This window comes from Mangifera indica, chromosome 1 (assembly GCF_011075055.1).
Source record: "Mangifera indica cultivar Alphonso chromosome 1, CATAS_Mindica_2.1, whole genome shotgun sequence".
NCBI classification, from domain to species: Eukaryota; Viridiplantae; Streptophyta; class Magnoliopsida; order Sapindales; family Anacardiaceae; genus Mangifera; species Mangifera indica.
The window spans coordinates 27,622,409-27,648,482 of NC_058137.1; the positions used below are offsets into that span (position 1 = coordinate 27,622,409).

At 34.5% G+C, this 26,074-nt stretch overlaps 4 protein-coding genes and 1 pseudogene across 11 annotated transcripts; 2 read left to right on the forward strand and 3 right to left on the reverse strand.

Annotated features, from left to right (window-relative positions):
• Positions 1-124: 124 nt before the first annotated feature.
• On the reverse strand, positions 125-4,652 carry LOC123219889. Of its 3 annotated transcripts, none has more exons than XM_044641846.1 (4): positions 4,475-4,652; positions 4,274-4,315; positions 712-1,863; positions 125-607 (listed from the first exon to the last, which is right to left on the reverse strand). In XM_044641846.1, the coding sequence occupies exons 3-4, from the start codon at positions 1,801-1,803 to the stop codon at positions 500-502; spliced, it is 1,200 nt and encodes a 399-aa protein (XP_044497781.1). In that variant the 5' UTR covers positions 1,804-1,863; positions 4,274-4,315; positions 4,475-4,652; the 3' UTR covers positions 125-499. The 3 variants fall into 3 exon arrangements, with proteins under 3 accessions (XP_044497781.1, XP_044497790.1, XP_044497797.1); XM_044641855.1 differs by having other exon boundaries at positions 4,263-4,315; XM_044641862.1 differs by lacking the exon at positions 4,274-4,315.
• Positions 4,653-6,135: 1,483 nt separating this feature from the next.
• LOC123216605 (1-acyl-sn-glycerol-3-phosphate acyltransferase-like) lies at positions 6,136-9,445 on the reverse strand. 5 transcript variants are annotated; one of them, XM_044637088.1, is made up of 7 exons: positions 9,307-9,445; positions 8,391-8,755; positions 7,945-7,980; positions 7,343-7,492; positions 7,110-7,208; positions 6,933-7,025; positions 6,136-6,601 (listed from the first exon to the last, which is right to left on the reverse strand). In XM_044637088.1, exons 2-7 carry the CDS (start codon positions 8,730-8,732, stop codon positions 6,365-6,367), a joined length of 957 nt encoding a protein of 318 aa, XP_044493023.1. In that variant the 5' UTR covers positions 8,733-8,755; positions 9,307-9,445; the 3' UTR covers positions 6,136-6,364. The 5 variants fall into 5 exon arrangements, with proteins under 5 accessions (XP_044493023.1, XP_044493015.1, XP_044493038.1 ...); XM_044637080.1 differs by having other exon boundaries at positions 9,170-9,427; XM_044637103.1 differs by lacking the exon at positions 9,307-9,445 and adding an exon at positions 9,076-9,094.
• Positions 9,446-12,547: 3,102 nt separating this feature from the next.
• On the forward strand, positions 12,548-18,304 carry LOC123224418 (heat shock 70 kDa protein 16-like). 2 transcript variants are annotated; one of them, XM_044648074.1, is made up of 10 exons: positions 12,548-12,766; positions 13,197-14,512; positions 15,106-15,324; positions 15,405-15,500; positions 15,600-15,695; positions 15,887-16,087; positions 16,614-16,760; positions 16,836-16,964; positions 17,044-17,174; positions 17,874-18,304. In XM_044648074.1, exons 2-10 carry the CDS (start codon positions 13,343-13,345, stop codon positions 17,914-17,916), a joined length of 2,232 nt encoding a protein of 743 aa, XP_044504009.1. In that variant the 5' UTR covers positions 12,548-12,766; positions 13,197-13,342; the 3' UTR covers positions 17,917-18,304. The 2 variants fall into 2 exon arrangements, with proteins under 2 accessions (XP_044504009.1, XP_044504013.1); XM_044648078.1 differs by having other exon boundaries at positions 12,554-12,770.
• Positions 18,305-18,464: 160 nt separating this feature from the next.
• On the reverse strand, positions 18,465-20,996 carry LOC123224429. Its single transcript, XM_044648087.1, has 5 exons — positions 20,612-20,996; positions 19,578-20,238; positions 19,255-19,492; positions 18,821-18,883; positions 18,465-18,739 (listed from the first exon to the last, which is right to left on the reverse strand). The coding sequence occupies exons 1-5, from the start codon at positions 20,970-20,972 to the stop codon at positions 18,671-18,673; spliced, it is 1,392 nt and encodes a 463-aa protein (XP_044504022.1). The 5' UTR covers positions 20,973-20,996; the 3' UTR covers positions 18,465-18,670.
• A 456-nt stretch (positions 20,997-21,452) lies between these two features.
• On the forward strand, positions 21,453-24,862 carry LOC123194652 (annotated as a pseudogene).
• Positions 24,863-26,074: the final 1,212 nt, after the last annotated feature.

Consider the following 26,074-nt stretch of genomic DNA (forward strand, 5'->3'; position numbering starts at 1 on the left):
ATATCAACCCACTACAGAGATTATAATAAGGGCTGGAAAAAATTAAATTTGCTTCCTTGGTGAACAACCTGCCATAAGTAAAGACGAGAACTAAGACAACAGCCATTGATGTGTGCAGCAAACATGATCAGAATCTTAAGGTATACAACAAGATGCCAAAATTAAGAACACAGCCCTGCAAAATTAAGGGTAAAGTTTTACACAAAGCTAAATCTTTTGTAAGATCATGAAATAAAATGCACAAATATTAGGTTCAGCCGAAAATAGATCCTCTGTGGTCTTCAACTATTCTGAATTATAACTTTCTCCAGAGAATTACCTACCTATTTTAAGATGCACAAACCTTACACAGAATCGGTACATTCCATGGCCCAGAAATTCATGTGAGGAAAAACATAAAATGCCAGGACAAGGTTCTTAGTTGAAGGCCTGGGGCAAGACTGGATAAATCAGACACTCAAGCCCCTGAATCATTCTAGGAATGAACATTTTCTTACTCTCAAATTTCAGCTTCGGGGCTCTTGAGATTATCTAAATTCAGTTCAGAACCTGTGGTAAGCTCTTCAGCTTGATGCACTTGGTTCTCCATCGTGTTATCCTGCACAGCCTGAAAGTGTTGGATATCAGTTCTATAATTATCTGCCTCAAATTTACTGGCTGACAGAAGATAAACTAAAAGGCAATTAATTTCCAGTTTAAGCTATAATTTACCTGCAACAGCTCAGTCATTTTGCCAGTTGTGAAGATGTCAAAAGGTTTAGAAAGAAATGCTGATTGAGCTGTAGGATTAGGCTGTACAGCTTGCAGGGGTTCAATAGAGAGAGCCTGGTCTGTGTTAACAGTTTCATCCTTCACATTCCCAGTTTGAGCCTTTTCTGACTGTGAAGGTGATTGGATTTGCTGAATGACTTCTACCAGTTTTTCAAAAGGCATGTCAGGCATTTTCATCGATTTGGTTTCTGCCTCATGCAATACTTCTACTGAAGGTTGGTTTAGCACCACCTGGTGGTAATTTTGAGCTTGAACAGGCTGGCTTTCAGCTGTTTTCACCTGGTTGGAAGGTGTTGATCCATTTGAAGGATGCACAGTTTCCATGACCTGCTTGCCTTTAGAGACTTCTGGACAAGGAGCTTGGGTTGCAACTGAAGTTGGCTGGCAGGCAACCCTTCCCCCATTTGACAAATTAACAGGCTGAAGGACAACAGGTGTTATGTTTTTCCTTGGGATCACTGGTTGAGAAGTTTGGACTGCCGCAAAACTTGTCTGACTGCTTTTTGGGGCCCCCGTATTGATAGTTCCAATTCTAGAAGAATTGACATGCTGCTCACTCCTCTCCCTGGATCGAGAGTTATAGCCACGGGAATGGTTGTGATTATCTGCTGGGAATGGAATCTGATTTCTTCTGACCATATGTACATTAGGAGCCACATCATTGTCTGCTGAAACAGGAACATAGTGTCCAGGCTTAAAAACAACACCCCTCAAAGTGGTTTCAGTGTTGCCAACCTTAACAGCCAGCAGATATCCAGCATCAAAAGCTGCCTCAATAACACCATGAACCACTTGACCCACCATTACATCATTCAGATCACTGTTTGAATCTACTTGATGGGAATGATTACCATTGACATTTGCGAATCCACGAGGTTTATCAGCATTCTCCCTCCGATTTAAATTCTGATCCCTTCTAACAGCATTCTCCTCATAATTAAGTCTAGAAAACTTTTTTGGACGACCACGTTGACGCTTTATGGGAAACTTTGCTGAATTATCAGGGTTAGTCCCTGGATTATCTTGGTCCATTCTCAGTATTTATAGTAATAGGATCTTGCCTTTTGCTCAGGATTTTATATGGTTTTCCCCCTGCAGCAAAGAAAAAAATTAATTGTCTATAGAAGCAACCACATCATTAAAACCCATTATGTAATCATAATGCTATACAGCTATAAACACACATGTGCATATGCATGGGCGAGTAAACAATGTAGATCGAGCTACCCTAATATGAGACAAAGCAATATTGCAATTTAATGAATTCTGATACGTATCAAGGAGTATCCAAAGTGAATTAATGTCTGGTACAGATATGATATAGTAGTGACTTCCTAGCTAGTATGCTGCATACTACTAGCTTTTAAGACAACCGATTCATTACCGTATACGATACAGAATCATTAGATTTCATATCCGTACCCGTAAAACTGAGATTTAATCAAAGATTGAACAATCTGTCAAAGTTAGCTATTAAATCATGATGATTCATATTCAAGAATTCTAAATTGCGTTTGACAACGCAGAAGTGAAAAAATTTGATGCCTTACCATAAAAATAATTTTATTTTTAAACCTTCAAGTTTAATTAATTAGATAAACCCATAAACCTCTTTATCATTCTTATAGCTAAGTATTACGCAGCAAAAAATAATAATAATAAAACAAAAAATGCCTCAATAGAAATATTTTTGAAGAGTCAATCCCTCCAAGCCAATTAAGTTAGATTTATTTCATGGAGGAAATTCCAAAATGTAATAGAATAAGATTAACATTTACAAGCAATCAACCCAAAAACTATTAAGCCCACTGACATAGACGACTATGAACAGAGTCATAGAACAAAGGCTTTTTATTTTGGAGATATTGATAATTTTGGAATCAACTCGGTACTGACAAAAGCAACACTAAAGTCAGTAAGGCACCAAAGGGTTACCTGTGAAACTAAGACTTGTTTACTAGACAAAAAAAAATTACATTATCTACTCAGGTTTGAAGGGGAAAAATGAAGATAATGTAGGAGAGGCATTTGGTAAAATATTTTCAATTTAGAATGAAATATCTGGAAAAGATTCCATGTCTTTAAAACATTAATATTCTGTGCCGTATTCCCATAGTACTTCTACTATCAAAAAAGATTGTAGTCTATGCCTTCTTAGGAATTCTACAGCTGCCTGAATTCATTACAAAGATTGATGGGTGGCAGAGATAGTTCACCAAAGGAAACATAAAGTCTACTGGAAAATGTGAGTAAAACATAAGTCTAACGCTTGCCTATAGATCTGGAATCCCCCTTTCCACGGGAAACTTCACGATTGGCATCCCCACATATGTCATCATTAAAATAAGGGCATATTTTTCAAAGCATTACATTTCAAACAATAAGCATCAATGCTTGAAGAAAACTATAACAAGGAACTTCGCAACTGATTACATGTGAAGTTTGAGCTGTGCCCCGCAACAAGATTTTGGTCTCCTATTAGGGAATGTGGATCAAAGTTTTAATGATAGCAAGGTGAACAAGAATTAAATCTCAGTAAACCTAAATTTGGAGCTTCAGGCGAGAGCCTGAAGAGAGCAACCCACCCTTATGCAACCACAACTCAGCATTCTGAGCTTAAGTTGCGTGATTCACATCATTTATTTCACATCTAGAAAGTAATCTCAAGATTAAATTAGCAAAAAATAATTCATGATCTGATCCCAAAAAAGAAATATAAAATAAGTACTCCCTCTGTGCCTTGATTTACATTTAGTGTATTAGATCTTAAATATCATAGTTCAAGGAACTTATGATAATCAATAAGAATTTTACCACAATATTTTTAAATTCAATAATTTAATTTATGTCTAGCAATTGCCCAGGACTACAATTTGGGCCAGAAGTAGTGGTAATAATCACAATTAGCTAACTATAATCAAGCAAACAAATCATATATGAAATCTTATGAAGTGTAATTATCATACAAAATAAGCTGTGGTGTTTTGAAACATAATACAAAAATTCCACTAAATGTAAAACCAAAATAAAGCAACTCAATCAAAAGGAAGCTCAATTGCTATCATTACTACACTAGGCAAGTTTCTGCCTCCAAAAATTCTCCTTGAGCAGCCATGCTTACCAGATAGCATCTACAGAGATCTGTTAAAGGAAAGCCAAGCTACAAAGCTATTACCCATATAAAAACATATTTCACAAAACTCTTTTTCCAATAATTGCAAAAAAGAAAAAATCTAACTTATAATACAACATGCTTACTGAACCGTCACAAAACTCACAGCATGCAAAGTGACAGAGAGAAAGTACAACTAAAGTCTACCAAAAAGAAAAGCTGTAGCCAGCACAAATGAAATTGAACATAAAATAAACAAAAAATTAAAGTCACAAAACAATGGTAACAACAAGTAAAACAGTGATTTAAAAAAAAAAACTTTAGAACAAAACCAAGCAATTTCATCATTCTTTTTTCCAACAAAGAGAAGAGTAAGCACTTTCACTCCACCTCTCTACACCATTGAAGCAGCAATTTTGACAAAACAAACACCTGAAACATGAAACAGAAGGCATAAAAATCTAAGCTTTGCAAGAAAGTTTGTAACTTTCTACACAAAATCAGTAACATTTGCTTCTATAGCACAAACCCAGAAAGAAAAGAAGGTTAAAGTTCGAGCAAAATTAGGGTTTTGAAACAGATTTTGCTTACCTTCTTATGGGTAGTGTTTTTCCAGTAAAACTTTTTCTTTTATGAAAATACTTTATGACAGCTCTGGACTTTTTGTTGCTGTCAAAAACAATATCTTCAGTTTTTGTTTTTGGGATTTTACTAAGATTTATTGTCTCGGCTTCTTTGGCGAAGCGTACGAGGTGGTCTTTTCAAGCCCAGATAAAACTTCAAAAACTGGCATATGGAAAATTGCCACGTAACGGTAACGCCAGCAGACAGCCTAGTGGTATTGGCAATGGAAATATGTAATGGGATGATTTGGAATAGTGACACGTAGATTTGTAGACCCCACTGGATGTCTTGAGAGTAGAGCCAGCTGGCAGGCAAGGTAAGAACAGTTCAGTTTGTGGTGTTTTTAAAATTATTTTACAAATATAATGTATTGATTTTATGCAGGGTTGACCATTAACATGCTTATAAAATAGCTTAAGAATAACTTCACTAATGAGAAAATGTTTAAATTCCCCGAAAAGGTTCAAATCTCTTTTAAAATATATGAAATTTAAATTCTTATAAATAGGCACTTCTTTTATATATATATACACACACTTTTAGTTAAAGATGACAATTTTAATCAGATTTTATAGGTCTTAACTCACTCTAACCTTAAAAGAGAAGAGATTTCTGATAAAAACGAAAAAAAAAATAGAGATAGAGATTAAAATAATCTCTACAATTAGGGACAAGTCGAAGACGGGGATACATATATATCTTCCCTATCTTCTCTTTTTATATTAATATATTTACTTAAAATACTAACATATATTTATAGTTTAAATTATTTATGTTTTTTAAATTTATTTAGGTTTTTGTGACATTTGAAATGATAGATTGATTTTAATTTTACTTAATTTTATTATTTAATATAATTATATTGTGTTTAGAGAATATAAGAAAGAAATTTTTTCTTGCAGATATGAAAAAGGGATTTTTCCCCGTGAGAATGGAGAGAGAATGAGAAGAAAAATTTTTTTTTGCAAGGAGGAGATAATTAATTATTTTTCTCCCCATAACAGAGACGAGAATTGATATCCCTTACAGAGATAGAGACATCCCTACTTCTAGTTGACAAAGATAATACCATTCAAACTATGGTACAAATTGTTTGTTAATGATGAATAAATAAACACCGAAACACTTCAATGGTTTCAATATCTATTATTTTCCTCTTGCTTAACTTGTCTTCACCGATGTTTTTAGTCCAAGATTGGGCTTCACCCAATCAAATGATCAATCAAACAAGTTGGATGAATTGCCAATATTAATATGATATAATTAAAATTTCAAAATAGGTTTTAGTTTTACTTTTATTAACGTTAACATAATAGTCGAATCAATCTAATCTAATAATTAAATTGTAGTGCAACATTTTTAGCCAATTCAACGAGTTTTAGTTATGATTGGGACCAAATTTTATCACCGGTTCCCAGTCAGACCAGTCAGAGAGGCTGGTCCAGTCTAGGTTTAATACAATTGGTCTTCATATGGCAGAAATCTATATGGTTCTGTGAACCTTTTCTGGTAGAGTTGAACTGTTTTTCCCTCAACAAACATCATGCCTAATTTAAAATTTTTAATTTTTAATATTGATCTAATAATGTAAACAAGAGAGAAAGAACAAAGTCTTGAAGATCTCAGAGTAATCTCAGAAAATAAGAACCACCCTCGATTGATTACAATGAATGAAAGCTTTGCCATCAAACAAAGAGATACTTCAGCAGGAGAATGGGCAGTATGATACATCGGTAGTGCTGATAATCTATTCGACTATGACTATTATTGCTTTTAACATGGAGCATCATCTCAGGAGAGAAAAAAGTAACAATAGAGATAACAGACCTATGGATTGTAGCAAGTTTTGGAGCCATCCTATACAAGAGGCTTTTGAGGCTCAGGAAGGTTTTTGATGTACATGTCATGGAGCATTGTCATATAGTCATCGATCTTGTCAGCCGTCCAATCAGCGGTACTTATTGGAGGAAGATACCTTACGGTAATGGGCGCTGGTCGAACATGTAAACTGCCCTTCCTCCACGCTCGATGGGTACCAGTTAGGACCATTGGAACTATAGGGAGGCGGGACTGCAGTGCCAAATGAATAAAACCCTGAAAGGAAGTTTGGAGAAACAAATTTAATGGAAATGCCTCTGGCAAAACGTATAAACAAGGTAAGAAAACTACCATATAAATTGACTGATTGTTTTGCAGTTATAGAATTCCAATGACTATGGCATTTTCCAATCTACTATTATGCTTATAACTGTGGAAAACTAAATTTTAATATTTTAATCAAATCAAAGATCTGCCTCCAGTTGGTTGCGGAGAATAACTGTTATGAATAAAATGAACCTAGCCATCCAAAGACGACCATATCAACTGCAGCATTTGCTTAGATGTATATATACCTATCAAAATCAACACATATCAATAGTATTACCTTTTTGAACGGAAGAAGTCGTCCATTTTTGGACCTTGTACCCTCAGGAAAAATGATCAAAGAGAGTTTGTTTTCAACAATTGCACAAGCCGCCTAAACAGGAGAACAAACACAGGTTAGAAATATACAAAAATAAAAATGGCTGACAAATGATGCAGAGGAGAAAAAAAAGGTTACCTCTTTCATAGACTGAATGGCTGCAGTTGGTTTGGCGCGATCTAAACGGATATGTCTGGCCAAAACATAAAGTTGTCCAAAAAGTGGGTACCATATGATCTATGCAAAGTTGAAATTTTCATACATTGATCAAATTTAAGACTCTCAATCAATTTTTCCAATCTTTCATAAAAGGGGGCACTTTGAAATGTTCATTCAAAAACATAAACTCTCATTTACATTAAGAAAAATACCTCTTTCTTTGCAATGCCAACAGTGCCTGTGGGAGTCAACCACATTACAAGGAAAATGTCTATTGGAGATGCATGATTACTGATGTATATCGCCCTCTCTTTTGAGTAGTCAGCACCTTCAATCTTGATTGGATTCCCTAAGATCCACATCTGCAATCAATATGCTGAGAATTTCAATTACCTAATAAGCAACTGCATCAGCCTCAAGTTAAAAACAAGGAACCTATGACAAGAAAGCATGAACAGTGAACACAATCATATCAACAACAAAGTGTCAGCAAACACTTGCATTGCCATTATTTACAATGAGAAAAACAATGCATAAATACATTCCCTTGTCAACCATAAAATTAATTTTCATTTTACCAACTTATTATCAAGGCAATTGTATCACTTCATAACTGCTCCTCAAAGGACTGTATTATGTCACCATATGCCTCTCATACATTTGTCATATAAATTCGCTTCAGGTTGAAAGATGGGTACCTTGAAGAAAATTTGTCCCTACAGTTAATTCACTACACTTTTTTTATCTTCCTAAACCAGTTTCTTAATAATCCATCCGAGCATTTTATTTTTCATAAATACACTTGAGACTATACCTGCAACTGTTCCAAGCTTTGGTAAGTTAGCATGATCTGCAAGAACAAATTCTCACACTTAAAGTACTTCCAACTTTCAAGAGATAAAAAAAAGCCTCTCCTTGGGTCATCCATGAGCTTGTTTATTACAAACTCTTGTGAGAACCACATAAATTCTAAATGACAATAGTAAATTCTGGAACTATGGTTAGTCTTAGATTTAAGTGAACTTTCTAGATATACAGACCCACCAACCTATCAAAAGGAATTCATATGTTTGGCCAGAATAAAGCAAAGCAGAAAAAGTAGCCAATTAGATGAGCAGAAGACAACAATTTTGACAGAGCTCTATATGACTAAGCACAACAAAGTCTAGTTAAGTAATAGCACCATACAGTAACTCACAACAAATTTCAATACCTTTAACTTAAAACCCTAGAAAAAAGAATAAAAAAACTTTAACTTACCAATAATCTACCAGTAACATGTCCATAAACATTGCCTTGCCTAATCCTCTCATAGGGCCAGGGCAACAGTAGAATCATAATTAGTGCCCAGATGAAAGTCGTGACCATCATTGTCACAAAACAAGTGACAATTCTTACCCAAGATATCAACACACAAAACCATCCATCATCATCACCATCACCATCAACACATTCATTACTGGCTTGCGGGCCTCCTGACCTATATTCAACTTGTTTCACTGGAATTTTCAGAGGTTCTTTCACTTGAGACTCAGAACTTGTGTTGAAGAAACTATCAAACCTTCTGTTCCTCAGAAAAGAATCACTTCCAGCACTTTCCATAAGTCAATCGTTAAAAGATTTCCCTGAATAGAACCAGAACAAAACAGATGATTTTAGCACTTAATTCAATCAATAGGTTGAAGAAAAAATCTCCTCTTTCGAAGCTGGGAAAGAGAAGGAAAATCAGAATCTCTAGTAAATATTTGTACCACGTCAACCAATAACACGAATATTGGAATAAAACAGACAAAGAGTACTTGATAAAAGATAGCAACAAATGATGTTAGAAACTGGGTAGATAAGAGAAAAGTCTTGAAGCAATGAAAAACATTCCGTTGGGCAGCCGAGAAAATGTACAGAAACAAAACAACACAAATCATAAGAAAAAGAAAAAAACCACCACCTTAAGTTCTTTCCTCGAATATCAATAAAACACAAGAAAAAAGACAGAATGGTCTCCTCACTAAACAAAAATAAATGGCCCTCCATAGACTTACTCTTTTGTAGTTTTCTCGGTTACCAAACAAAACTCAAACAACTAGCACCGCTACAAAGTATATTTATTTAATACTCTTCAACAAATACCCACCAATCTTCTTCTTCACCAAATAAGACTAAATTCATAATAACTTGCCTTGTCACCAAGAATTTTCCAGAGAAAATAAGAGCGAAAGTTGAGGAAGTTTAAGCCAAAGAAGACTATACAAGCGTTCGAGTTGCGAAGCCGTCAGAGAGACGACTAGACAAAGAAAAGTGATAAATAAGGACAAAGACTAAAAAGAGTGGCTCTAAATGGTAGATCATATAACTGTTTGCAACGATTGAAGATTTTGCCACTCCCAAAAAGTCCAAGCTGGTTTTGAAATTTGGCATGTGTTTTATGTGGTTTGATTTAACCTTACAAAGATATGGTCTATGTTTCTTTTTTTATTTTCTCACATTTTAAAAATTGTTCAAGAAATACTAATATAAATAGGATCTAATTCTGATAGAGTAAATATTTATTATATTAAAAAAATTATATATATATATTTTTAATATATAATAAAAGTATACAGATTATGTATTATGATACGACTATATGATTTTAAATTAATGATAAAATATACGAATGATATAATATATAATCACACAATCACATATCATCTGTATATGTAAAACATATTATCATTATTATATAAATTACTATTCGTTATAAGTATTTATAATTTTATTGATAAAAATTTATATTTAAATTTGAGGCTAAAAGACTTATTTCCACCAAAGGTTTAGTCTGTTATTAAACTATTACTTACAAAATTTCAAAAACTTAAATATCCACTCATAAACTATTAAAGTTAATAAAATCTATTAGTTATAGGGGTAAAATCGTTATTTAACTAATTATGCTAAAAAAATAAAACTTTATCTTATTTTCACCCCTAAATCCTAAAAACTAACAATTTCTTTATATAATTAAACTTTAAAAAATTGCATTCTCCCTTAGGGTTTTAGTTTTTCAAAGACAATTTTTTGACAAATAGTCAACTTCTCCGGATCTCTTTATCCTTGTGACGATGTTCTTCCCTCTTCGGTAACTTGAAAGTCGTTCTCTCCCATCACAATTTGTCTGAAATCCATGAAAATGATTTTTACATTTTTATTGATTTGTTTGAACAAAGACGATTTGTCTACATCTAAGTGAAGACTCATCTTCTTTGACAAAGATGAGTCCAAAAGAAAGGAGAGAGAGGGTTGAAGGGTGTCGATTGCATAAAAGGGAGAGGTTTTGCCAAAAAATTGAAACTCTATAGAAAAAATATAACTTTTGAAAACTTAATCCTAAGAAAATTATTACTATCTTAAACTAAAGGAAAAATTAATATCCTAAACTAAAGGAAAAATTAATATCAATTTTTATATTTTTTAATATTACTGATTAAATGATGATTTTACCTTTAAAATTAACAAATTTTATTAACTTTAATAATTAATTGATGAATATTTGAATTTTTAAAATTTTATAAACCGAAATTTGGAAATAAACTAAACCTTGGGTGAGTCTTTTGGCCTAAATTTAAATTGCACATTTAGGTAAAAATTGTTGCATTATACAAATAATAGGACCAATTAATATTAAATAATAAATTTTGTCAATTGAAGAAGCCAATTGGGTTACCAATTCATAATTTAATCAAACTTTTGAAAAATTTGACTCACATCCAACATGGACAAGAGTTTACATCGATTTCAACAACTCAGTAATAAGTTTGAAACTGTCAGAGTGTTGACCCGATTTTACAAATCTAAGCGTGACATAATAAGATTTTAAAATCTAATAAACAAATTATTTGGATACATCCATCCAAGAAAATAGTAATAAATTATAAATAATAAATAATATAATTCATAATCTAAATAACAATATAACATATATAAAAATAAGGACGATGGACTATTTCCTACCAAGTTATTTTCTTATTAAATCCAAAAATTTTAAAAATTTATTCATTTTTCCTCTTAGTTTAGAAAAATAATAATTTCTCTCATTATTAAATTTTTAAAAGCTACGTTTCCCCTTTTCAACAACCAATAGCCTCCAATCATCTCTCTCTCTTCTTCTGGTCTCATCCTCACTAAAAAAGATAAAACTTTGTCTGGATAAAGATGAATCGTCTTTATTGAAAGATAGTGAGACTGGATCTTTAAGCAATAAAAACAATTTATTATCTTTGTCGATTCATCTAGAATTAATGATGAATTGATGAAAATGAGTTCGTCTAAACAAAATACTGTCTTTTCTTATGAGGATAAGACCAGAAGAAGAGAGAGATAGTCAAAGATTGTCAATTGCTTGAAAAATTGAAACCCTAGGAAGGGAATAAAACTTTTTAAATTTTAACCATAGGAGAAATTATTAGTTTTCTAAACTAAAGAATGGGGAAATAATATAATTTTTTAAGGTTTAATAATAAAATGATGATTTTACATTTACTTCTAAAAGAAAATTCTAATAAAAGTTAACCTATAAGTGAGTATTTGAATTTTTTAACTTATACGAATATATTTTTGAGATTGAAATAAAACTTGGGTGAAAAATAATCTTTTAGCCTAAAAAAAAAAATCCATTTCCGTTTCCATTTCAATTATGATTTCCACCATAACATTCTTAATCCTTTGTTAGTAACACACATGACAATATTACTTGATCCAATCCATAAGCCATTTCCCCAAACAAATTGGGCAATGTCTCGAAATCTTTTACAACATTTGAAACATCCATTTATTTCAATTGTAGTTATTATAATTTGTCTTGTGTATATAAAAAAAATTATAATTTATTGGCAAAAACAATTAAGGAAGGATTAGGTCTTATAGGTGACGAAAATTGAAAGGAAGTTTGGTTGTCAACCTTGACATAAGAGACTGAGAACTCAAATTATGTGGATGTAGAAATTTGATTTGAGACTCATTTTAGGGATTTTAATATCCTAGTTTAACTATTCGATTCTTACCCTGGTGATTGAATCATAATTTGATACTATTTATTTTAGTTAAACTTGATCTAATCTAAGCTTTAAATTAATGCTCATTAATCATTAGAATGAATGCGTATTTGGATACTACATACCATAGACCATGCCTATTTAAAAAAACAAAAAAGACATTAAAAATATGGAAATTATGGATTTAAAACAATAAGGCATTAAAATAATAATAATAAAGGGTAATTTATTAAATTAATTCTTCTTATTTTGTCAATTTATGTTGGTCAAACCCACACAATTAGTACAAAAATAAATGTTTATTATTTAAAAATTAATTAAAATTTGACAAAATTATTATGTTATAATATGGGGATAAGAAACGTGGAGAAAATAAGGGACTTAAACTAAGTGAAACTCTCTCAATTTGCCCCTTACAGATTGATAAAATTGACCCAGTACGCACTGCGCGTGTAAATTTTCAGAGCGAAATGATATCTGCCTCTGCGGGCATATAGCAGAGATATTGTCTCTTTACCACCACCTCACTTTGTCTTCAATTCTAAGGTTTCATTGTTCTTCACTTTCTGCATCATCTCATCATCAAAGTTTTGTTTTTTCAATTACAAGGCAGGTACTTTGTTTCTATTACCTTTAATGTTTGAATCTCTATAGGCCGTGATCAATGTTTTCACTTTTGTTTTCCAGTTTATCATTTTGCTATTAGGTTTGTGGTTTTTTACGTAGTATCGGACGTTTGGTTGACGGGAAGATGGGGAACTAGAAAGAAAATGAAATTCTGGGTGCTATTGTTTTGGTTTAGTTGGATTGAAAAATTAAACGCATTTGAGTCAAATGGTAATGTCAGGGTTTGTGAATGAAGGATTCTGTTTCTATTGAAATATTATAAATGAAAATCTTTATATGAAAATTTAGATGTTTTGGCTTATGTTATATTCTATGTCTTGTTGAAACAAAGCATGATCGACTAGGCATAGAATATTACTACCTTTTTAGATTCTGTTATGATGAACATGAGCTGATATATTGTTGTATGCAGCGTTTGGTTTGGATACTGTAAGAGGTACTGGTAAAAAGTGGTTATTTTGGAAGGAGTAGAAGGGAAAGTGCATTGACTTTGGTTGTTTATTGGCGGGTTCATATTCTAAGTGTTATTCTGTATGTATTTGTGCTTGGTCGATCGAAATGAGTGTGGTGGGCTTTGATACTGGGAATGAAAACTGTGTTATTGCTGCAGTAAAGCAACGGGGTGTTGATGTGTTGTTGAATGAGGAATCAAAACGTGAAACCCCGGCCGTTGTATGTTTTGGGGAGAAGCAGCGGTTTATTGGGTCTTCTGGGGTTGCTTCTGCAATGATGAATCCAAAATCCACAATATCTCAAATAAAGAGACTGATTGGTAGGAGATTTAAGGAACCTGGGTTAGAAAATGAGCTAAAAAGGTTACCATTTCCATCTTGTGAAGGCCCTGATGGTGGCATCTGGATTAATGTGAGATACTTGGGTGAGACACATACATTTACTCCTGTTCAGATTATGGGGATGCTCTTTGCTCATTTGAAAGATATTGCGGAGAAAGGCTTGGAAATGCCTGTTACAGATTGTGTTTTTGGGGTTCCATCATACTTTACAGATTTGCAGAGACGCGAGTATTTGAATGCTGCATCAATAGCTGGGTTGAAGCCTTTGAGATTGATACATGACTGTACTGCAACTGCACTTGGTTATGGGATCTATAAAACAGATTTCTCTAGTTCAGGAGCAACTAATGTCGCATTTGTTGATATTGGTCATTGTGATACCCAGGTCTCTATTGTAGCTTTTGAAGCTGGGCACATGAGGGTTCTCTCACATGCATTTGATGACAATTTGGGAGGGAGAGACTTTGATGAGGTGTTATTTGGTTATTTTGCCGGAGAGTTCAAAGAGAAGTATAATATTGATGTGTATTCTAATGTTAAGGCATGTATTAGGCTGAGAGCAGAATGTGAGAAGTTGAAGAGAGTTCTTAGTGCTAATCCAGAGGCACCTGTGAATATTGAGTGTTTGATGGACGAGAAAGACGTTAGAAGTTCTATTAAAAGAGAAGAGTTTGAGAAGCTGGCTTCAGGACTGTTAGAGATGATTAGTGTTCCTTGCAAAAAAGCTCTAGCAGATGCTGGGTTGACTGTGGACAAAGTTCATTCTGTCGAGGTTGTTGGGTCAGGGTCTAGGATACCAGCTATTACTAGATTGTTAACTTCTATATTTAGTAGAGAACCTAAGCGGACTTTGAATGCAAGTGAGTGTGTGGCACGTGGCTGTGCACTCCAGTGTGCAATGCTCAGTCCTGTTTTTCGGGTCAAAGAATACGAGGTATTTTTAAATAAGTATTAGTTATTGACCTCTTGTTTATGTTTTGAGTTTTTTTCCAAGGAGCTTCAACTTGTTATTTTAAGGACACATTGGTAGTTGCTAATTACCTCGTAAGAATTTCTCCTCTTGAAACTTTAAATTGTCCCGGTTGGTTTAAAGTGAATAAAATCAATATAATAGAGAGGGGCTTTAGTTTTTGTCTTTTTGATTGTTGTAAAAATTTCATGGCTCTGATATAATAGAAATTCTGAATTATTGTTGGCAAGATTTTGGGAAACAAGCATACTTATGATCTGTAGAGTCTTGGTATGAATAGACATTAATTGCTTCCTTTTCTTTACTGTTTTGAGTGAAAAGTAATATCTGAAGACCAACTTTTGGCTGGTTTGTTTTGTTTTAGAAAATATGATGATTTTATACTTGCCAGAAGTAGTTACATAAGAGATTATACATGCCTGAAATTGGATTGGTAAAAACAAAAGAAAAAAAAAACTTTTACCTGCCGCATGTTATCTGTTATGCAGATGTATATTTAAGTTTGTGTATCTTTTATATAATGCGGAAGGTAATATCCAGTCATTGGTCTTATGCAGGTTCAAGATTCTATCCCTTTCTCCATAGGAATCTCGTCAGATGAAGGTCCAATATGCCTGGGATCAAATGCCAATGGCTTACTGTTTCCTAAAGGTCAACCCATTCCAAGTGTTAAACTTTTGACATTTCAGCGGAGTGGGTTGATTCATTTGGAAGCATTCTATGTTAGTCCAGGTGAATTGCCATCTGGTATATCTTCAAAAATTAGCCGTTTCACTGTAAGTGTACTTTTTGAAGAGAAAACTCCTGTTTTGACTGGATTGTAATAGCTATTAAGTTGCTGGGTATGCATATGCAGATTGGCCCTTTCCAGGGCTCCCATAGTGATAATGTGAGGATTAAAGTTAAAGTCAAACTAAACCTCCATGGTATTGTCACTGTTGAATCAGCTTCGGTGAGTAAGAAGTCTCTTTTGTTCTGTTATCTTGTGTAGCTTACTAGTTTTCAGTTTGCTGAGAGTTTCCGTTTGTGGTATTTAATATTGCGGCTTCAGTTGATAGAAGGTCATGTAGATGATCCGGTTACAGAGCCCTCTAAAATGGGTAAAATGGAGTCTGCAGCGGTTGAAAATGTCCATGGACATTCTTCTGTAAGTTTCTTGCCATTCTTATTGCAATGGGAATGGAAATGACCTATGTTAATGTGGAATTTTCATCTTTAGGATACGTGCAATATTTTCCCCATCATTCGGTCTTTTGTTGCCGAATAGAATAATGTTCAATACAATCCTATGGGTAAAGCTTTGGTGTAGAAGTAAATCTTTGAGCTGTTTTCCTGCAGGCTGATGGTGTGTCAAAAGACAAGTCCGGCAGGAGACTTGAGATGTCAGTTAGTGAAAATATATATGGTGAAACTACTGCAGCTGAGCTCACCAATGCTCAAGAGAAAGAACATCAGTTGGCCCAACATGATCGAACTATAGAACAAATCAAAGACAAAAAAAATAACTTGGAGTCTTATGTCTATGAGACACGGAGTAAGGCAAGATTTTAAAACTTCAATTAATACAGATTGTCATCCTGAGATACAAAGATGTTGCCCAGTTTTGACTTAACCTGCTAACTTATGTCATAACCTTAATTTAATTTTTATGTTCATTCGTAGAATTTATAACACTTTCAATGCATCTAGTAATTCCATTCTATAAAGCACTGGTAAATGGATTTTATGACCTATTTAAAAGATATATGGTAGATTTTTATGTGGCTCTATAATGTACAATGGATGGCTTTCATATTGTCAACTAATACATTTCATTTTTTTTTTTTTTTACATGTGAGTGAGAACTAATATAAATGTTGTTGTGTCATCACGAGAATATAGCTTCAAATGTCTCTCCTTGACCAAAAGAGGGAATTATTATTATTAGCATAAACCATATAAATAGATGAACTATTATTTGGGTATTTCTTTCCATATGGTATAGTCAAACTAAGGAATTTTGGTTCATATTATGTGCATTTGTATCTATTACGGGCTTTCTAAACTATAACATGTATGTCTATAGCTTTTCAACACATATCGGAGCTTTGCAACTGATCAGGAGAGAGAAGGAATATCTAAGAATCTACAGCAGACAGAGGAGTGGCTTTATGGGGATGGTGATGATGAAACTGAAAACGCATATGCCTCGAAACTGCAGGATCTTAAAAAAGTGAGTCATTATCTGAATCTCAATGTTTGCTCTTTTGTTCTTCATCCCAGTTTGATTTTTATTGGTTTCATGTAGTTGGTGGATCCAATTGAGAATCGATATAAAGATGGAGAAGCTCGAGCTCAAGCTAAAAGAGTATTATTACAATTGATTGTTGAGTTCCGAACTGCTGTTGAGCCACTTTCAGCTCAGGAAAAAGAATTTGTATGACTACTCTTGTGTCATAGTGACAGTTATATTTTTATGATCATTTTCGCTATGCTTGACATTTTCAATATTTCAGGTCATTAATGAGTGCTTCAAAGCAGAGAAGTGGCTAAGAGAGAAAACTCAACTACAAGATTCCTTACCAAAGAACACTGACCCTGTGTTATGGTCAACTGACATCAGGAACAGGACAGAGGAACTAAAATTGTACTATTCTTGTGCTTTTACTTTGCATATTAGAAAAGTTAGATTTTTATTGATTCGTCGTTAAAAAAAAAAAAAGGTAAATGATAACAAAGTCAATCATTGTTACAAGATCAAATATCTTCTCATAATTATTTATACATCATATATTTAGGAAGGAGATAAGAACTTGTATATATGGGGAGAATTTTATCTTTATTGCATTCTACTTTGCCCTGTAGGTTTTTATGGGACTTTTATCAGTCCAACACTGATTTATGGACAAGGAAATGTGCTTGACCTAACTCTTCCCTTAACCCATTCTGCAATTTTCACACTCACTATCCATCATCAACTAGTCCATCTGTTCCCATAAATTATTTATTCGCAAGTTGGTTACTTGTTAATTTTTTAAATTTCTTCGGAAGCATTTACTAACTTTTTGTTTAATGGTTTTCACTACCATGTTTCAATTATGTACCATCCCTTAGGGCTTGATTCATTTATTGCTATAATAATGTATTTTCCATTCTTTACTTTCTGATATTGTTAATTTCATCAAAAGTATTCAGTAGCTCTTGTTTAATGGATTTCCACACCATCCATTCTGTAATTCTACGTTGTGTTAGGGGCTAGATTCATTTTTATGTATATGGAACTATTTACTTTTAGTGAACCTTATTTTCATCTCAAGTGTATTAATTTTTGTTAAATTGATTTCAGGAAGTGCCAGCCAGCTTGGAGAAAGACACATCCAAAGCATTGAGGCTAGATTTAAGGCTTAGATCACCACCTTGGAGAGTAGCTTTATTTCAGGACTTGTTATTGTTAATCATTTGATTTTTAGCCATACACTAAGTGCAAACTGCCAATGTTAGTCTCCACAGTTTTTTCCAACCATCTATTATTAAATGAAAGTTTGAAGATGTCATTGGTCATCAATAGAATTTATCACAGAAAAAGAAAAAGTTAAGTGGGATTTTATACAAATACGGAAGAAAACTGGCTTGACTCTTGTTATGTATACCGAATTTTATTGTTTGGTTTGTTGTATTTGTGAATTCAAAAAAATTTTGCTAGAGTTCATTGACAATGCAATGCTTAACGAATTTTGTATGATGTTTATAAAGGAAGTGCAGTGTATTGCTTGTTCATCTTTACACTCATTTTTTCCTTTTACTGATCTTTCTGAGAAAAGTCCAGTTTCATCGTCTTTTGAGTAGCAAATTACAACACATTGAATGGTATCAATCTAGGATGGTGGATGGTTATATGGGATTTTGATATGATTAGAACATAAATTCTGATTCAGAATTGGATCCAGAACTTTTCACAACTTTGTATTAACTACAAAATACCAAGCATCTGTAATTTCTTACCATCTCAAAGGGGTAAGCGAAGTGAGAGACCTGCAACATTATACTTTCACAATAATCCAGAACAACTGTACAATCAGAATGCAGGTTACCGAACCCAATTACAAAAATCCACAAAACCTGAGAACTGACACCCTGAAGATGTCAACTCTTGGCTTTCTTATTTTTGCCGCTAGTTTTCTTTTTCGACTTCTTAAACCCTGTGCCAGTTTCCTAAAAAAACCATTTGTATGAACTGTTAGTTAACTGAGTATCAAAATGCTAACATAAAATGTTTTTTGATATAATATGTACCTTTCTATATTGTCTATAAGCAAATTGACCTGTCAACTCCTGCCCACTCCTGGAGATGTAAACCTGCAGAGAATTATAGAAGGATGTAACTGATTATTTACTGATGAAATATATGCAGTCTAAATAGTAAGAAATTATAAACACATAGCTAGCTGAGTGGAAAGGAATAACAATAGAAACCCTCCAGTTCCACCCAACTGCCTACTTTTGTTAGTAACTACTGATGACATAGTATGTAAAAAGGCTGTTTCTTTCTACTTTTGTTAGAAGTACTGATGACATAGTATATGTGTCAAAAGGCTGTTTCTTGAATAATTTCAGGGCAGTGATATGGGCCATTATAAGCCAGTTGTAAACGATGGAGCTATAGAACTTCTACATCACAAATGCACTTTTATCGAGTAAAAGAAATGGTTGATTATAATTCAACTTACCTTCCTTCCCTCTGGTGAAGTATACCAATGGCCTGCAGATTGACCTTTTGCATGAACTCTTCTTTTGCCAGCATCCTTTGGAATTGCACTGCTTTTTGGGTCTACCCAGCCTTCAGAAGCATGCAAATCTTCAGTATTTGGCTTTTCTGATTTTTTTCTTCCCCTACTTGAGCTTTTATTTGTTTTAGCTTTCTGAGTTCCTTTCTGTTTAGAAGCTTCTCCATTGCTGAATTGGTTCCTGACACAGTTAGATATAATTGCATAAATAATATGGATGAAGTTGTTCACAGGAAATTTAACCAAAAAGTTTGCAAAGAGGTTACATATAATTAATAACTGATGCACCAGGCTGCTGACTTCCTCTGTTTCCAACAATGCCTAGTGGAAAAAAGTAGGGCAAGCGATTCTGGACCAATTTCTGAATCCTTGGATCATCATGAAAAAAGTAATAATGCGAAGGAGGAAGAAGATCGGATGGATACCAGCACTGTTCAAAGTTTCCATTGCTGTTCATACTTTGGTAAGGCATTTTATCCTTAACAGATTGGAAATATTCTTCACAAAACTCGTCCAAAACAGGTGTTGGAATGTGAGAGCTCTTCATTGGACAAAAATCCTTCCATAAATCCTCATTTTGTTGCCCATCCAGCGGCCTTTTTTTCTTTTGTTCACTTGCAGTACACTCTGCTTCCTTCATTGATGAATCAATTCTCTGGGCTCCTCTGCTTACATCTTCACTGACAGAAGGCTGATCAGTGTCGGAATCAGAATCAAGCAACTGAAACCTCCGAAGAGGACTAATAGTTAATTTCGGAAACATCCATCCATTCTGGTTTGTAGCCAGACTTGAAGAAGAAAGTGCATCAGAAGCATGTTCTCTTTTCCCACCCTTCCTCAATGATTGTGTGATAAAAACTCCATGTCCACGCAATGGGGTCTTCGAACTGCTACAAATAGACTGATGTCGTACTGATGAATGCTGATCTGCACTTAAAAAAACAATTGATTCGGAAAACATCATTAAAAAAAAATTAAAAGCATTAAATTGACATTTCAAATGATACCAGGGATACTAACATATAAAAGATTTCAAATTATACCGCAAAAAACAAACAGACGTTTAACCAGAGAAACCCACTAAAAAAAATTATAAAAGATTTCATCTTAACCCATATAAAAAACAATTAAAAATTTTCTATCTTATGAGCACAAAATGAGTACCAAAACCCTAATTTAAAGTTCACGCTAAACCTTTATTTACGATATTAAAAAAAAAAAAAACAATACTGCATTAGTCAAAACACTGATTAACACTTAAAACCCACTTTAATAAAATGATTAATTAAAACTAATTTACCTCTAATTATCAAACCCTCCTCCTGTGAAGAGAACTCTTCAATCTCATCATCACAGTCAAAACACCTCCGCTGCTCTACTACTTGCTTCTTCTCTGACAACGGCGTCGATGTTGGGTTTGCTAGTCCAGCTCCAAGACCCCGTCTAAGGCGCTTGAGCACTCGGGTTGTTTCGAGTTCCGGTTCAGGATCTGAGTCCATGACTTCCACCTGCTCCAGATCATCGATATTGTCCGTACGGATGCCGGCATGGGTAGGGGAAGCTTGAGGAGATGGGTCTATGGGTAGGATGGGGATCGGGGGACCCAACTGGGTATCCAAATCGAGCCCCAGAGAGAACGACGGTGGCTCAAAATCCGCCATTCCAATTTGCGCTCAGAGACACGAAGAGAGAGGAGATCTGTTTTTTAATTCGTATTTATTTTTTGCGCCAAAACCCGAAATTTTTGGCGGGTGGGCCTTTGGGCTTTGATTTTAAAAAACCCGATCCATGTTATAGTCAATACAAGACCATACAACAATAAACAGTTTCAGTTGTGATTTTGTTCACAGAGTTGCTTATATGTAAAAACTATATGAAAAAATTGAATGGTTTACATTGATATTGTTTCTGTAAACCTTATTTCTATTTCCTCTAGAAGTGAGTCTATCTCTGGAAGAAGCCCCATTAATGTAAGCTCCGTTAATTGAATGGTTACATTAACCTGTCAGAGTAGTAACTTAAAAAACGCCATGTTAGTTAAAGCTAAATGTGAAAACTGAATGATTACATTGGTTGGATCATCTGCAAAATTCTGAATAAAAACACCATGCAGGAGTCCTTAACAAGTCTCACACAAAGCCATGGCTAAATTTCTCAGTTTTATTCTATTCTTAATCTGTCTGTTAAATGCTTTTCTTGTTAATCTTGGGAGCAGTGTTAGTAATTATACCTATGTGTGTGATCCATCCCGGTTTGCTGAGCTTGAATTGCAAATGTCGAGCTTTGCTTTCTGTGACTCATTGCTACCCTATGCGGCGAGGGTGAAGGATTTGGTGGGGCGTATGACACTTGAGGAAAAGGTGAAGCAGCTGGGACCTGTGGCTGCTGGTGTGCCCAGGTTGGGATTGCTGTCATATAACTGGGGGTCTGAGGCTCTGCATGGCTTGTCCAATTTCTCCCCTACCACTGTTTTTGATAGCGTTGTCCCATCAGCAACGATGTTTCCCACTGTCATACTCACTACAGCTTCCTTCAACGAGTCATTGTGGAAAAAGATTGGCCAGGTTATTATTCTTCTGCTGCTTACCAAAGAAAACATCACATTAAAGAGATATACTATTATATTATAGTATAATATTCTGACGAATTGTAAAGATATTGTTAACACTTAGTTTATCATAGTTTTACTTTCTAAAACTATCATATTCACTCTTTTTATAAGACTTTAGATGCACACTTCATCATAATTTTGCTCTCTTATGTTACACAACAATAACCAAGAAGTGTCATATTTATTTCCTCACATTCATCATAGTTTTGCTTTTGGGATTTGGAATTGTCATATTCACCTTTTGGGATTTAATGTTTTTACTGAGATTGAAGGAACCATCGCTCAAGAGAATATGTAGGATTTTCATCCATTACCTGACTTAGTGAGGACTTAGGAGTGTCACATTCACAACTCTCCTCTCTTATGGGACTCAACATCCTATCCTAATAGCCCGATCCACTTGCTTTCAGACATACACTTAATAACTCAAATTATTTAGCTAGTTTTATTTAAGTATTTCCGAGCAACAAATGATATATATACAAACTCAACAATCTCTTATGTGTTTTACTATGTGAAGGGTATCACATTTAGTTTAAGTAGCACTTGTTTCATTTATTGCAGGCCATCTCGACAGAAGCAAGAGCGATTTACGATCTACGGCGGATTGGTTTAACATTTTGGGGTCCAAATGTTAACGTAGTAAGAGATCCCAGATGGGGAAGAATCATGGAAACATCAGGTGAAGATCCTTCTGTTATTGTTAGATATGCTGTAAACGATGTTTGAGGGCTGCAAGATGTGCAGGGATATGAAAACTATGAGGATTTCAACTCCAGACCCCTGAAAGTTTCTTCCTGTTGCAAGCACTATGTTGCCTATGACCTTGAAAACTGGAAGGGAGTCGACCGTTTACAATATGACGTGAAGGTAATTCCTGCATGTCAAATAATAATCAACTTCAGAAATTCTTTTTATCGGAATTTTCTTTGATTTGAAGGTGACTGAGCAAGATATGATTGAGACATTTCAAAGACCATTCAAAATGTGCGTTAAAGAAGGCGATGCTAGCAGTGTTAGCTGCTCTTATAATCGTGTCAACAGCATACCTTCTTGTGCCGATCCTAAACTTTTAAATCAGACCAGTAGGGGAGAATGGGATCTTCATGGGTACTAAATTTAGATCCTATATATATGTGTGTGTGTGTGTGTGTGTGTGTGTGTGTGTGTGTATGTGTGTGTGTGTGCTGCTGATAAATATATTATTCATCGAAATGTTTCCTTTTAAGTAACTCAGTATTTTTTTTTCAGATACATAGTTTCAGATTGTGGTGCATTAGAAGTTATTGTTGTGAACCACAAATTTCTTGGTGACACAAAATAGAGTGCCATTGCACAAGCACAAAAAGCAGATTATATATTAAGAACAATGTTATGTGCACACAATTTGAGAGTACTCAGATGATGTGTTATTACATGATTGAGTGTTATATTATACTATAATAACCATGATGGGTTTACTTGGGTTTCTAAACAATTAGGTTCAATATTTATTCAGGTGTAGATGTGGAATGTGGGAACTACTACACCAGCTTCACCATAAATGCAGTGGAACAAGGGAAGGTTAGAGAGGAAGATATAGACAAGTCATTGAGCCACCTTTATGCAGTGCTAATGAGGCTAGGCTTTTTCGATGAAAACCCTCAATATAAATCTCTTGGAAGGGCTGATATGTGCTCTCCTGAAAACATAGATTTAGCCAAAGAAGCAGCAAAAGAGGGAACTGTTCTTCTGAAGAATGATAACCAGACTTTGCCTCTTGATTCCTCAAAGTTCAAGACCCTGGCTTTGATTGCGCCACATGCCAATGCCACAGATGCCATGCTTGGAAATTATGCAGGTATTCCATGTCAGTACACCTCTGCTATTGATGGCTTCTCAGCTTATGCCAATGTTACTTACAGAAAGGGATGCAGTGATGTTGCTTGCAAGAGTGATAGCTTGATATTCCAAGCCATGGAAGCTTCAAAGAATGCTGATGCAACTATAATTTTAGCTGGGTTGGGCTTATCCGTGGAGGATGAGGCATTGGATAGAGAAGGTCACCTACTTCCAGGTTACCAATCTGACCTTATCAAGCAAGCAGCACAAGTTGCCAAAGGTCCAGTTATTCTTGTGATCATGTCTGCTGGCGGTGTCAATGTCTCATTTGCTAAGAAGAATGCAAAGATTGAAGCCATCTTATGGGCTGGCTACCCTGGACAGGATGGTGGGCAAGCCATTGCAGATGTAGTTTTTGGCAAATACAACCCTGGCAAGCATTTTATTTATTTTTTTCCCATATCAGATAAGCTAGTCTTAATATATGCATATGGACTTATTTTTCAGGTGGAAGATTGCCTATTACATGGTATTAATCTGATTATGTCAACAAGCTACCCATGCCTTCTATGTCATTGAGGCCTATTGCCAAGTTAGGCTACCTGGGTTGAAGATATAAATTTTTCGATGGTTCAACAGTGTATCCATTTGTGTAATGGTCTCAGCTACACTAAATTCAACTATAAAATAACATATTTGAAAAGCTTAATCTCCATAAACCTGGATAAATTTAAACCCTGTCGAAACATAAACTACATGAATGGCACCCAACAACCCAGATGCCCTGCAATTCTGATAAACGATCTAAGATGTGAAGAACATTTTAAGTTTCACTTGGCAGTCCAAAATATAGGTGAATTAGATCGCAGTGAGGTGATTTTGGTTTACTCCAAGTCGCCAACTGGCATTGCTGGAACTCATATCAAGCAAGTGATTGGTTTCCAAAGGGTTTTTGTTGAATCGGGAAAGACTAAGATGGTTAAATTTGAGTTTAATGCTTGTAAGAGCTTAAGAATTGTGGACTATGGAGCCAATATTCTCCTACCTTCTGGGGAACACACCATAGTTCTTGGTGATAGTGGAATTTCATTTCCCATTAATGTATCCTTCCGTTATTAGAAGGCATTGAACAGAGTTAAATAAACATGGCTTCTATGGGAAATATCTGATACTCATTCTGCAAAGCTAGAAGATGTTCGCTTAATTGGACAAAATAAAGTCATTCTGAGTTTGTTGTAATAATATACAAATCACATCTGATTATTGAAGAATGAACATACAAATTAACATAAGATAAATGCCCTGTATCTGATTATTATAATAAAGTCATTCACCCCATGTTTGCCACTTCCATTTTCATTCTGTACAATCCCAGAGCAACTGTTAGGAAGAGGATGCCCACAAAGTTCATTGCCTGAATATTCACCAAGGCAGCAGCCTGTCGTAGCATCTCAGCTTCTTTCAATTCTTAAACATCCGGTGTTGCACTTCTTGACCTCATCAGAAAAGCCTCCAGTTGTGCCACAAGTTTTTTCATTTGAGAATACTTCTCTTCGAGTGCCACTTTTGCATCGACCAGCTTCATTTGAACACGTTCTTCACACCAGACCTCTGCCATCTGTAACATTTTCCTTAACATCTTCTGCTTCCTCTCTCACCTTTCTTTCCTTCCCATACTCCTGCATATACCTTATTGCTGTCAATTTTGTATCAGCCAGCCCGTTAACTAATCCGGGAATTGACAATTTCTACTGTTCAGCGACTTTTCCTTTCTCGATCTAACTCAGCTTGTAGTTCATCAGTGAATGCATAATTCCCTGCTCCACCATGAAGCTTTTTCTTCACTGACTTTCCTTAAGAAATGCTCAAGTTTCATGGATTTTCTCATGTAATTTGAGAGAAAAACATTTCCGGTCGGCATTATTAGGGGTAAATTAAACATTTATATAATGTATAGTATTATGTGCACAAACAATAGAGATCAACTTAAGAACAAACGATAATATATTAGAATGTTATTTTATTTTTATTTCAAAATCAACTAATCATATGATGACATATTATCATTTGTAATAAAATTTATTGTTTGTCGACATAATTTTAGTGTTATATAATTAATGTACAATTTATATTGATTTGGTAGACTATACTAAAAAGGAAACTACATTAATAAATTAGTACACTAAAGAATTTACGTCTTTTTTTTCATAACTACACATCTATCTTTAACTCATTTTCTTAATGTAATTAGATCGTTTTATCGTAAGATTATTTTTATCTGTGATTTCCAGAACTCCCCCAAATGCAAAAATGTTGATCATTCCTGGATTG